The sequence below is a fragment of the Dendropsophus ebraccatus genome, chromosome 2 (assembly GCF_027789765.1).
Source record: "Dendropsophus ebraccatus isolate aDenEbr1 chromosome 2, aDenEbr1.pat, whole genome shotgun sequence".
Lineage (NCBI taxonomy): Eukaryota > Metazoa > Chordata > Amphibia > Anura > Hylidae > Dendropsophus > Dendropsophus ebraccatus.
In genome coordinates, this window is record NC_091455.1 from 71,117,227 (window position 1) to 71,130,470 (window position 13,244).

Consider the following 13,244-nt stretch of genomic DNA (forward strand, 5'->3'; position numbering starts at 1 on the left):
ACTGAACCTACATCTTACACAGCCAAAAATAAGTTTGTTACCTGGTTGGTTGAATGGTACATTCTACTCGTAATAAACCAGGGTCACAGAACTAATGAATATCTGTTTCAATAAACGGTGACAATTGACAACCTTAGCTCCAGTCTAAATGTCATTGTACATAATATTTCACATATATATGTTGCTGTAGGACAAATATATATATTTTTTGTAATAACACTTTTGTATATTTCTGTAGTAAAATGTTTTATTTTATTTGCTTTATTGTTATTATAAAGAATCTTGAATATAGAAAACACCCAAAGGCTGACATTCTGACAAATGGGCCAGTGATGCAAATCTACATTGAGTAAATATGAAATGTAGCAAAAATACATTTTTTTATCATGCAGTTCATTTAATTTCTATGTAAAGAAATTAAAGTCTATGGTAGCTAGCAAAGAGATCTCTAATTTATTATATACTCTGCATTTCAAGTCTGCTTGTTTGAAGCACAATTGTTTGCATGCCATTATTAAAATACTGCAAGAGATTAAGAAAAATAAAAAAAGAAAAAAAAATTAACAAAAATACATTTTGGTGCATGTGATATAGTTAAATGTAAACATTTCTTAAAAGATTTTTTTTTTATTATAATTATTAATGCTGTCAGTAGCTTTGTAACCATAACACCCAATATAACATTGTATTACAGGAGGTTCAAAATATTTGAAAATAAAAATCTGAATAAATCTAACAGTCCCACAATTTAAATCTGTCCATCGTCCGTCTTTAAATGAATATTCTCTCAACAAAACAATGATAAAACTTCTAAAATAGCTTCTCCAAAAATAAAATAATTCAGTTAATCCAGTAAGTAGACAGACTTGCTGCCTAAGCGTTTGAGTAAGCCAAACTAAATTGCCATAACCAAGCAATTACAGTACTGACATGCCATCAGCAGGAATAAGGATCTACCATAGCCAAAAATGAAGTGCACAGCTATTGTATATATATGTAAAAAAAAATAAAAATCTCATTTCATAAGATGGGCTATTTCAAAGTTTACTAATACAGTTTGGTTTCAATCATACATACAGTTACAATCAGATGTTTGTGACGGTTATCAATACGCATGACAACTGTTGACACTGCAGATCTTTGGATATTTGGCAAGCTCCATGTAAAACAGCATATTCCGGAACTTTGTGTGAATAAATCTCAGAGTGGATTTTTGCTATAAATTCATTTGTGCCTTAAATACTTGTGTTATCTAAATCCTCTTCTTCAGACTTAGCGAGTGACCTGGAGAGCATCAACAGTTTTTCTTTATTAGTGTACTGCTTTTGAAGATGTACTACATGTTCTGTGCTGGTATCCTCCAGGGGAATGTCTATGTCTATAGTCTTGGCATCTTCACAGTCCTCCTGGGTTTTATTGGCTGAGGTGTCTATAGACTCAAAGGAGGTTCCTGCCTCCTCCAGATGAACATAGCCCTTATTGCTTGATTGGTCAGACCCTGAGCTCTGTGAATCTCTTCGTATTAACGGTGCTGTTGTAAGAGAATCTACAAGAACTGCGGGTTTTGTTTTGCCATATGGAGAGGCTCTCACCAAAAGGCTACAGTCTAAATCTGTGCTACTTAAAGACTGGCTACCTAAGTCTGACAGTGGACCAGGTGACATAGGTCTCCTAAAGTCTGGCAGACAACTTGTGCTCTGGCGCCTTAAGGGTAGTTTTCTGTGGGTTTTGGGAATTTCCCAATTTAAGTCTACATGGCTAAATGTTTTCAAACTTAATTCAATTTCTCCTTTCTGTACTTCTTTGGCACTTTTACCTTCCCCACATTCTTCCTTCTTCTCCAAGAGACAGTTATCTAACTTCACAATGGGCAATGTAAATGCACTAAGGGAATGGCCAACAATTGAATTTGTGCTGTTTCTACCCCACCTCAAATCAGGAGATCCCGAAAGAGACTCATTCCCCCTCCCAGAAATTCTATCAAATGGCAAAGCAGAGTTAGACCTCTCCCTGTAAATACTGTATACTGCTTCATTCATGTTGAAGTTCTCTGCTGCATGACGATGGTCCTTTGGAGAAGACGTCCGTGTTTCCCTAGGATTTGGAGGAGAGAATGAAATTGTGCCACCAAGAGCAGAGTGCCAAGAGCTCTTGGCTAACATTGCAGCCCCAAAAGGATCTCCACCTTTCCCATCCATGCTCCGTGATTGCACATAATTTACAAAGCCATTGAGTGGAGCTCCATCCTTACATTTCATGCCATGAACATCAATCACTGTAGAGTATAGATCCCTCAGGTTGATAATCTTAGTTTTCTTGTCTCTGTTTTCATGAAGGACTGCATTTGCACAAATAAATAGAAATATTCCAATGCCCATTATTAGAGGACCAAAGACTTTAAGATTATCCGAGTGTAAGTATCCAGAGAAAAAACCTGCAAGAAAGCCAGAAGACCCAGTAGATGTTTTTTGCTGACGGCTTCTCAAATTTGTGTCATTTACTTTGAAGGTATTAGCTCCATGACTGTTGTGATGGCTCCAAGATAGGTTTTTATTAGCACTACTTATATTTGTATCCCCTGATGAAAATTTGGCTTTATTTGTCCCTAGATTTCCATGATAAACAGAATAACTTTTTGGCCAATATCCCATAACAGCCATGGCAACTCCAACAAGAAGTACTAAAATTCCACATAGCGCAATTAATCCAGAAATGGAACAAAGTTTAAGTTTGCCTTTTACTACCACCACATCATTCTTGCGCTTCTTTTTTGCTTTCCGCTTACGTTTTGGAGGTTGGCTTTTTGTTCTGAGAGGATCCTGTTTTCTTGCAGAGATCCTCAGCAGACCTCCAGTGGCGATCATGCCGACCTCAGATCTCCTGATTTGTTACTCCAGCTCCTATGGATCAAAAACATATATACAGTCATTAAACTTGGAAAATATAAAATGGCGCATGTAATATATTCTTGGAAAGTGTATTATAATACATATACATAGATTTTTGAATGCTACCTATATTGTACCAAGATCAAAAAGGCCAGAAACATTCCGCTCTGCCTTACCCATATGCTTTACTCTACTAAGCCAATATCCTATTAATATAGAGTAGCTCATTTCTTTAGGTTCTTCTTTATTTTTCTTATTTATTACAATTTCGTGCATGTGCATAGAGCCAGTGCTACTTGATTTTACTACTGGAGCCGTCTGTCTATAATTATTATTCTATTATTGTACATTGATCGACACATATTAAAGCTACAACAAACTATTGACTTGTTAGACAATATTGAACTAAATAGAAACTAATTGTTACTGTAAGTACTGTAGGATCTAAGACAGGGGTGGGGAACCTCCGGCCTAAAGGCCACATTAGGCCCCTGAGACCACCCGATGCGGCCTGCGGCTCCCTTGTGACATGCAGAGCTCTGGTGGGGCAGGAGCTGGCATACACAGCATCTGTGACGGTTGCCAGACACAGGAGGATGCTGTGAGTGCCATCCCCTGCCCCACCAGAGCGCCGCATGTCTTCCTTCTCCTGCAAGCCCCGCACGATGACGTCATTTCATCGCGCGTCGCCTGCAGTAGAAGACAGGCACAGACTAGAGGAGAGAGAAGAGGACCTGGGCAGCGTGGGAAGGTGAGTGGGATGTTTATTATTTTATTTGGGACAGGCACGGGGGTTAACTAGGCTACCAGGGACAGGTACTGGGGTTAACTAGGCTACCAGTGACAGGCACTGGGGTTAACTAGGTTACCAGGTACAGCCACTGGGGTTAACTAGGCTACCAGTGACAGGCACTGGGGTTAACTAGGCTACCAGGGACAGGTTCTGGGGTTAACTAGGCTACCAGTGACAGGCACTGGGGTTAACTAGGTTACCAGGGACAGGCACTGGGGTTAACTAGGCTACCAGGGACAGGCACTGGGGTTAACTTGGCTACCAGGGACAGGCACTGGGTGTTAACTAGGCTACCAGGGACAGGCACTGGGGTTAACTAGGCTACCAGGGACAGGCACTGGGGTTAACTAGGCTACCAGGGACAGGCACTGGGGTTAACTAGGCTACCAGGGACAGGCACTGGGGTTAACTAGGCTACCAGGGACAGGCACTGGGGGTTAACTAGGCTACCAGTGACAGGCACTGGGGTTAAACTAGGCTACCAGGGACATGAATGGGGGGGGGGGGGATAACTACTGTACCAGGGACATGACTGTGGGGGGTTAACTAGGCCTACCAGAAGCATCACTAGGGGTTAACTAGACTACAAGGGGCGTCACAGGGGGGGGGGGTAACTAGACTACCAGGGACATCAGTAAGGGGTTAACTACAGCTACCGGGGGTATCACTGGAGGTTAACTAAGGATTCACATCAGGTACAAGGGGCATCAAAGAGGGTTAACTACAATAGCAGGGGCACTAGGGGAATAATATTTTGCCTTGCCCCGGGTGCTGCAAACCCATGCTACTAACTGCCACGCACGGTATGCGGCCCTCGAATGATTTTATTAATACACGACCGGCTCTCGACATGGAAAAGGTTCCTCACCCCTGATCTAAGGCAATGACACCGGTGTCATGGAGACATATAACATGAGTTGTCAGTCCTAGCTGCCAGACAAATTTATTAATATCTAAAGGCCCTATTCCAAGGAACGATTATCGTTCATAAACTCGCTCCAACGACCGCTCGTTAACGATAATCGTTCTGTCGTTCGTAAAAAGGTTTTTTAAAAAAGTAGGTGTGTCATATGGTCATGATCACCCCGGCGAATGTTTTAAACGACCATGTGACAACCACAAAATAATCGTTACACTACAAATATTGATATAAATAAGATATAAAAGCTGAGTTGCCTCACACCCTCCACCATTTTTGTAGCCCGTCTTTGGACCCGTTCTATTTTATCAATGTCCTTTTTTAGGTGAGGTCTCCAGAACTGGACACAGTATTCCAGATGTGGCCTCACCAGAGCTCAATACAGCGGGATCACAATCTTCCGCTTTCTACTGGTTATACCTCTAGCTATACACCCCAGTATACGATTTGCTTTCCCCACCGCCTGGTTGCACTGGTGACTCATTTTAAGGCTGTCGGATATCACTACCCCTAAATCCTTCCCTTCTGAAGGATTTTCCAACACAGTACTGCCGATGTGATACTCGGGTAGAGGATTCCTCCTCCCCAAGTGCATTATTTTACATTTGGAAACGTTGAATTTCAATTTCCACTGTTTGGACCACTTATCTAGCAAAGCTAAATCGTTTTCCATATTACTGACACCTCCAGGAATATCAACCCTACTGCACACTTTTGTGTCGTCAGCAAACAGACAAACTTTACCTATCAACCCTTCTCCTATGTCACCTACAAACATATTAAAAAGAATAGGACCCAGAACAGACCCTTGTGGCACACCACTTGTAACCAGTCTCTGCTCGGAATATACACCATTAACAACAACCCTCTGATATCTATCCTTCAGCCAACCACAAATCCACTAAACTATCCAGGGATTAAGTCCAATCTTCTCCAACTTCTCTATCAGCTCTTTATGGGGAACTGTATCAAAAGCTTTGCTGAAGTCCAGATAGGTAATATCCACAGCACCACCTTCATCCAGCACTTTTGTGGCATAATCAAAGAAATCAATGAGATTAGTCTGACATGATCGGCTCTCAGTAAAGCCATGCTGGTTTGGATCCATCAAATTGTTGATTCTTAGTTGATCCATTATCTTCTTTTTTAGAAGAGTTTCCATCATTTTCACTACTACAGATGTCAGGCTCACTGGCCTGTAGTTACTGGGCTCTTCTCTACTCCCCTTCTTGTGGATTGGTATAACATTGGCCGTTCTCCAATCATCAGGGACATCTCCTGTTAGGATCACCTCCCCTAATATCGCGGCACTCCTGTCCCCGGTTCCCGGCCGCTTCCTGGTGCCTGACGCGGGCTTGAGACGTAACGTCTCAGTCCGCTCAGCCAGTCAGTGACAGAGGCGGGATCCGTTTCAAGTCTGCTCAGACCCCGCCTCTGTCACTGACTGGCTGAGCGGACTTGAGACGTCACGTCTCGAGCCCGCGTCAGACATCAGGAATCAGCTGGAAACCGAGGACCAGAGCGCATCGATGTGGACCCGCCGCTGGATCTGGGAAGGTGAGTGGACGTCTTTTCTCTCAGCTACCTCCTCCACGGCTAGATCCCAAAATAGGCCCCACACTGGAGTACCCCTTTAATAGGTGCAAATTTACTATTGCTAATGTGCTAGAATTGTGACAATTTGATAAAAAAAAATATATTACATCACGTGTACCACATCCCTTCAATAAGGAAATGGGGGGGGGGGTACGTTTAGATGTAACACTCTGCACCAAAATGCACAAGAATTCTCCAGCAAAAAGTTTCAAAAATCAAGCTACTAGGAATACACAATACACAGACTTTCCCAGACTCTTCATTTATGTTCCCCATCATCTAGAGCCGAGTTTGTTCCAATGTCACAATTCTCTTTAGTATTTTAGAAATTTACGATGGCTCCTGTGACATTTTAATAAATAAGACACAGACATAACTGAGATTGTTATAGAGTGCCAGAACTTGTCCCTGCAACATTGTAGAAAAATCTGTCATACTGTCTATAGTTGTACTGCCAACGCCTTTATATGAGCCAACAAGCAAAAATGAATGCTTTAGCAGTTATCTCACTGTCACTTCTATAGGAAAACTAATATCATCACATACCTATGCCCTGTGCCTTATTTGTGCTGCCATAGACACTTAGACAACATACATTAGGGCGATTGTACACTTTTTCTAAGAGTTTTTTCTTGTAGATCAGTCACAAACCACATGTAACACAAGGGTTTTTTGCAGGTCTATTTTTTTTTAACTCACTTAAGTTCTACCCCTTTAACACTGACACCCTATATACAGTTGTTCAGGTGCCTAGTAGCAAATATGGCCCAGTCTAGTGGTCAATTTCATACAAATGCTGTCTTGGAATTGAACAGCCTATTACTCCTAAGTTGCCTGTTAATGAAGATGGAAGATCATGGTAGGGGCCATATTAGATGGCACTAGCTGTGCTGTAAATGAGTGCTGATCCTGCAGATCGATTCTTGTTTACAGAGCCTTTTAAACAGCTTGGTCATGCCGGAATGATCACTAGATTGTTCATGTGGCCCTTTGCTGCCATTACTCATCACCCACACAGCCCCTTATAAATGTGAAATATGCATCCAAGTAGAGATGAGTGAACCTCGAGCATGCTCGAGTCCATCCGAACCCGATTGTTCGGCATTTGATTAGCGGTGGCGGCTGAAGTTGGATAAAGCTCTAAGGTTGTCTGGAAAACATGGATACAGCCAATGACTATATCCATGTTTTCCACATAGCCTTAGGGCTTTATCCAAGTTCAGCAGCCACCGCTAATCAAATGCTTGTGCACCATCTGACTGTTGGCAATAGTACAATATTGGTTTGTTTGGCCAATAAGCGCTCCACCCAATAGTTCCCTAAGTTACCGTCATTATTAAGAGAGATTTTCCACAATGCCCAATGAAAAGTTTTCTATTCCAGTAAAATCATTATTTGGCACCAGGGGAGTCTTTAGGTTACAAGCCATATTTTCTAGTCAGTTGCTTGATATTTGTTGATACATTATAATATTTGTGGTTAGCTTTAGGTTTCATTGTTGGGCTTTTAACAGCCATCCTTTCCCTGGTTGCCATAGCAACTAGAATCGACCTTTATATAAGTTCAAAAGCATCCAAAGTACATTACCGCTTAGTGTATTGTCTGTTTACAGCCTTCAGTTCTCTTTATTTTTGTTCGGTTACCAGATCTTGATCTGCTCTTAGCTTTAAATTCAAACTAACCATATTAAAATACCATTGTCTGCCGTGACCTTTATAAACTTTGCTGCTTTAAAAGAGAGTGAAAAGCTACCGAAAATTCTGTACATAACAACAACCAGAAAATATATGGTGTCTGACAGATATTACACAGTGAAATGTCACATAAAAGCTGCTATTCAAAGCAACAAATAAAGATACAAATAATAAAGCAACAAATTATTATTGCTGGCAAAACCCAAATATAAGAAGTATTGTGTCAGACAAAGAGCACAAATATATGTGGTTGTAGCACATGGCCATAACAGGGCTGCCACAGAGCTGAGTGAGGCCTCTCCTGAATCTCCATAGAATCATATATTATGTCATATGCACACACAGAAAGGCACAGATTTTCAGGGGGAGGCCTCTCTAAGACACAAAGTTAGCTTGGCATTTATTTATTTAAATGCCACAAATAAAGCCACAAAAATTGCCAGCACAGATCTGATATTAGGGATTTGAACAGTCGCAAAATTAGGTGGAAGCAGGGGGGGCTGCCACTCCGGGCCCACCCTGGCAGGGGGCCCACTGAGGTCTCCGGAGGTTATTGGCTATAGTGGCCCCCCTGCACCGTCCACCCCTGCACAGTGAGCGTTCATGCAAATATTATATGCATGACCGCTCACTGAACTACAGGAGCAGAGAGATCAGACATAGACTGATGCCTCTGCTCCTGTGTGCATATTCCGGGGCGTGCTACACTAATAGCGTACTGCTCATGGAATATACGTTCAGAAGCAGGGACTCTGGACTGATGCCGGACTCCCTGCTCTGCACTGCTCAGGCTCAGAGCAGAGGGACATCAGCTGTCTGCTCTGTGCCATTCACTTCTACAGCAGCGTGGGAACGATTGGTGAGGTGAGTAGCTGTTTTTTTTTTTTTTTACTTTACTTTAACTTTCCTAAAGAAATGTCCATCCAGGAGGAGGGGAATATGAGGTTATGGGGATATAGGGGGAATATGAGGTTATGGGGGATATAGGGGGAATATGAGGTGATGGGGATACAGGGGGAATATGGAGAGATGGGGACACAGGGGGGAAAATGAGGAGATGAAGGACATAGGAGGAGATTATAAAGTGATGGGGACACAGGAAGAGATTATGAGGTGAGGGGGATAGAGGGGGGATTATGAGGTGAAGGGGACACAGGGGGGAATATGAGGAGATGGGGGACACAGGAGCGAGGATTATGAAGAGATTGGGAGACACAGGTGGAGAGGATTATGAAGTGATAGGGCACACAGGAGGGGGATTATGAGGTCATAGGGCACACAGGGGGTGTTATGAGGAGATCGGGACACAGGGGGATTGGGGGACATAGGAGAAGGGGATTATGAGAAGATTGAGGGACACTGGAGGGATTATGAGAAGATGGGGACAGGGAGATTATGGGGGGACACAGGGAATTATGAAGAGATTAGGGACACAGGTGAGGGATTATGACTACATAGGGGCACAGGATGGAGGATTATGACAACATTACGAGACGGGGAGTTTATGAGGGGATGGGGGACAGGTTGGAATATGAGGAGATTAGGGATACAACCGGGGGGATTATGAGGAGATGGGGGACACAGGAAGGGGATTAGGACTACATCGGGGCATAGGATGGGGGACTATGACATGATGAGACAGGGGGATTATTACTTTACATCCTGGCAGGTAGTTCCTAATACCTAATCAACCCTAATCTTCTTCTCCTAGGTGTCCTAACCCACGTTCTAACAAATTCTAAGGCAGAATATACATTCCACTTGCAATAATACCTAATGAAGACCAGTAGTAGATAAGGCAGGGGGGATGACCAAGGTGGTATGACAAACATTGCTGCAATACAGAGTAGCTGTACTAACTCTGCTACTCCTGCTCTGTCAAGTTTGCCTCAGGTGGTGGAATTTGAAAATCACACCTGGAATAGAATGGGGCGTACAGCCATTTTTGTGCCAAATCCCTAAAATCTCCATTAGGGTGCCTCCACACGTACAGTATTGCATCGGATTTCACTCTGCCATTTCCATAGCAAAACCTGCTGTGATACTCTGTAGTGTCGTTCCTTATGGCTCTACATTCTTCACTGCGAGAATGTTGCCCCTGCCCACTTAACCCACCCGCTGCCAGGCTAATACATTACCTGTCTGCTCTCCAGTCTCCTTCTTTTGCTCCCGGGTCACTGGCGGCCCGCTCAGCCAATCAGTGGCTACAGCAGAACAGCGTACTGATTCGCTGAGTGAGGCACAGACAGGTAATGTATTAGTCCAGCAGCTGGTGGGTTAAGTGGCCAGGGGCTACATGAAAATCCACTTCAAGAATGTACAACCATAGGGAATGGCACTACATGCTGCGATTTTCTCTCAGTGAGATCCGTGCAAAACTAATTTCAAAGTGGCGCTCTAGTGGATTATAGATGTGTACAAATTAACTACTTATCTCCCAACATTATGCTTATCTGTTTCCGTTCCACTGGCGCACTCCTGCCTGCTTCTCTGGGTCCCCACACACTGACAGCCCACTCAGCCAATCGCTGCACTGTCCTGCCACCCCAGTGATTGGCTGAGAAGGTCATCACTGAGCAGGGACCTAGAGAAGCATGCGGGAGCGCACTGGTTGACTGTTAAGCATGATGTTAGGAGCTAAGCAGTTAATCTTTAGAAGGGTCATAGACTATAATGAAATCCGCTGCAAACTAGTTACATGTGAATGCATCGTTGACATAGGAAAATCCACCAGTATAAACAGAAGGGGAATAAGAGTTACCTACATAGGGGCAGCCACGTATACTGTTCTGTATAAAAAGTAGATCAATGATTGTGGAGACAAATGCATAGTCACGGCATCTATTTTTCCTAGGAAGAACATATGTAGACCTAGGTGCAGCCAGAGTTATATCTAAAGAATTCATTTAATTGATTCAATGCCTGTAGATGGAATGGCATGACGTTAAGTGAAGGTTAGAAGGGAAACAAGAATGCATTTGTCCTATAGCTTTCATTTAAAGATGACATCTGACATTGAGAGATATTGAACAATCTTTCAGCGCCTATAAACAATCTATAAATAGTCAGGAAGGTTAGGAAATAGTCACAGCCATAGTTACGCAAACATCATTCCTTCCTGACTAGTTAAATCCACTTTCCTTCATATTATAAATATAAATGCATGTTGTGGAGTCACCGCACTCCCCACCTCACTGCAGTCAAATGGATTCGGCTCACCTGGACACCTCCCGTGGTGGTGTTCAGCATACAGTACACAGAGAAAAGAGTTCATCATACGCCTGCAAGAATACATATGATGCGGCACTCGCTTTAATTCCACTTCACTTTATTGAGCCATACATGATACAACAATGCACATGACTAGAGTAGCCTACTGTACTCTATTCATGTGCATCGTTGTATCATGTAAGGCTAAATAAAGTGAAGTGGAATTAAAGCGAGTGCCGCATCATATGTATTCTTGCAGACGTATATTATAAATTATTTGTTTCTCTGAAAAAAAATATAAATGATTGCATCTGTGCAAAAATAAAATAAACCGTATTTAACTAATAAAGAAGAAAAACACATACATAATAAAGAGTACTGTGTCCTGACTAGAGAATAGTATAGGGAGGCTTACAGCAGGTTAGAGGAATCTAATCTACTGTTATATTTCCATAGGGGCAAGAGACACTGAGAAAAAAGGTAGTTTTATTACCATTTTATTTAAATCACTTCATATTCACTAATACATGTATCCAGGCCTTTTTTGAACTCTTATTGTGTTCCCCATGACCACTTCCTCTGGCAAAGAATTCCATGGTTTCAATACTCTCTTTTTAACTTTAAAATTCCAATCCCTTCTCAGCTCCACCATGTGTTATTGTACACTGGGGTCCAAACCTGTACACAATATTTTATGGGGCCTATGTATCATTCTTTCTGCACCATTATTCTGGCATATTTGTGTTTTTGTGCAGGGTGTAATATTTTGCCCATTATTTATAAAGCACTTTGCACTATTTTTTGAGCATTTTACGCCGGCTGTGGCATTTCTTTTTGTTTTTATTTTATTAGAGGGGCGTGGTTTAAGTAAGATATTTTTTAGTCAGATTTATCGTGCAGGATTTTTTATTTTGTGCAAAAACTACTGTTCAGCAGTAAAGGGGTTGTCCAGGCAGCAGACCCTTTAGCCATATGCCCCACTGACTGCATTGTACAGCTCCATTCGTACTGTTCTGCCTCCTCAGGGTTCTGGGGTCGTGCATGTCAGCAGCTGAAGCAGTGGTGTCCAGCCTCAGACGGTGATTGGCTGAGGGGCCTGCAATGTCACAACACAGAAGTAACTACACAGCAGAGACGGAATGGTACAAAATTGGAAGCAGTGCAGGAGCCTCCTCCTTCTCCTGACTTGCTTCCTCCTCCTGATATGCCGAGTTAAGGCCCTATTACACAAAGTAATTATCGGCCTTACGGATGATAATTATCTTGTGTAATAGAAGACAACGATCAGCCAACACGCACAATCTCGGCTCATCGTTGTCTTTTAATATGTTGAAACATCAGCGATCTAGATAGCAGCGATCTGCTGCTGCTTCTCCATGTAATAAGAGCAGCGGCAGCAGAGCACCACTATCTTCTATGGGCTGCTCGGCCGATCCAGCAATCACCTGGGAACCCCAGCTCCCTGTGGCCCTCCGGCTCTTACAGCAGGGAATGAGGAGCAAGCAAGCGCTGACGTGACAGGTGGGCACTCGTTTGCATCTCTGATTCACCCTGTGTAATAGGGGCTTTAGAGTGGTGGTTGGTAACCTAGACAGTGAGCAACCAACAAGGGGGGGGGGGGAAGCAGCATATGAGGAGAAGGAGGCAAGTTTGCTAATGGGCCTTAGAAGTATAAATATATTAGTTGAGATAGTAACACCCCTATAATTGTATGTTACAATGTGAGGCTGGGTTCACACACTGTAAGAACATCACAAAGGTACTGCAGTACCGTCCGGATGAACTTTATTTGTGCTGTATTGTGATGTGGACGCATCCGTGTGCGCCCGCACCCCAATTCACTATAGCACACAATGGAAAGCACACAATGCTGAAGGCAGCATTATGCCTGCGGCCACAAGAGGCTGCTTTCTCCCTCAGGGCCCCAAGCAGGAAGAAGAAGAGAAGCTCAAGGAGAGCAGTGCTGCAGCCAGGCTGCAGGTAAGCTTATTCCACGACTGAATATTCAAATGAGTAGGGTTCTCGGACATTGTTAACACTTCTTGATCACTATTTCCTGGTAGTAAAAACGGACACAGAACTGTGCATGACGCCTCACACATCAATGGCCTATGGATTGAACTTCTGTTTTCCACAAAACCTGA

General features: G+C 43.0%; 1 protein-coding gene across 2 annotated transcripts in view; it reads right to left on the bottom strand.

The window, feature by feature from the left end:
- Nucleotides 1-279: 279 nt before the first annotated feature.
- The window catches only part of TMEM200C (transmembrane protein 200C), a 37,930-nt gene continuing 24,965 nt past the window's right edge, over nucleotides 280-13,244 (bottom strand). For both annotated transcript variants that reach the window (XM_069960092.1, XM_069960093.1), the window contains exon 2: nucleotides 280-2,900. In XM_069960092.1, the coding sequence (XP_069816193.1) occupies nucleotides 1,236-2,864 (1,629 nt within the window). In that variant the 5' untranslated portion in view covers nucleotides 2,865-2,900 and the 3' untranslated portion in view covers nucleotides 280-1,235. The remainder of the gene's footprint in view (nucleotides 2,901-13,244) is intronic.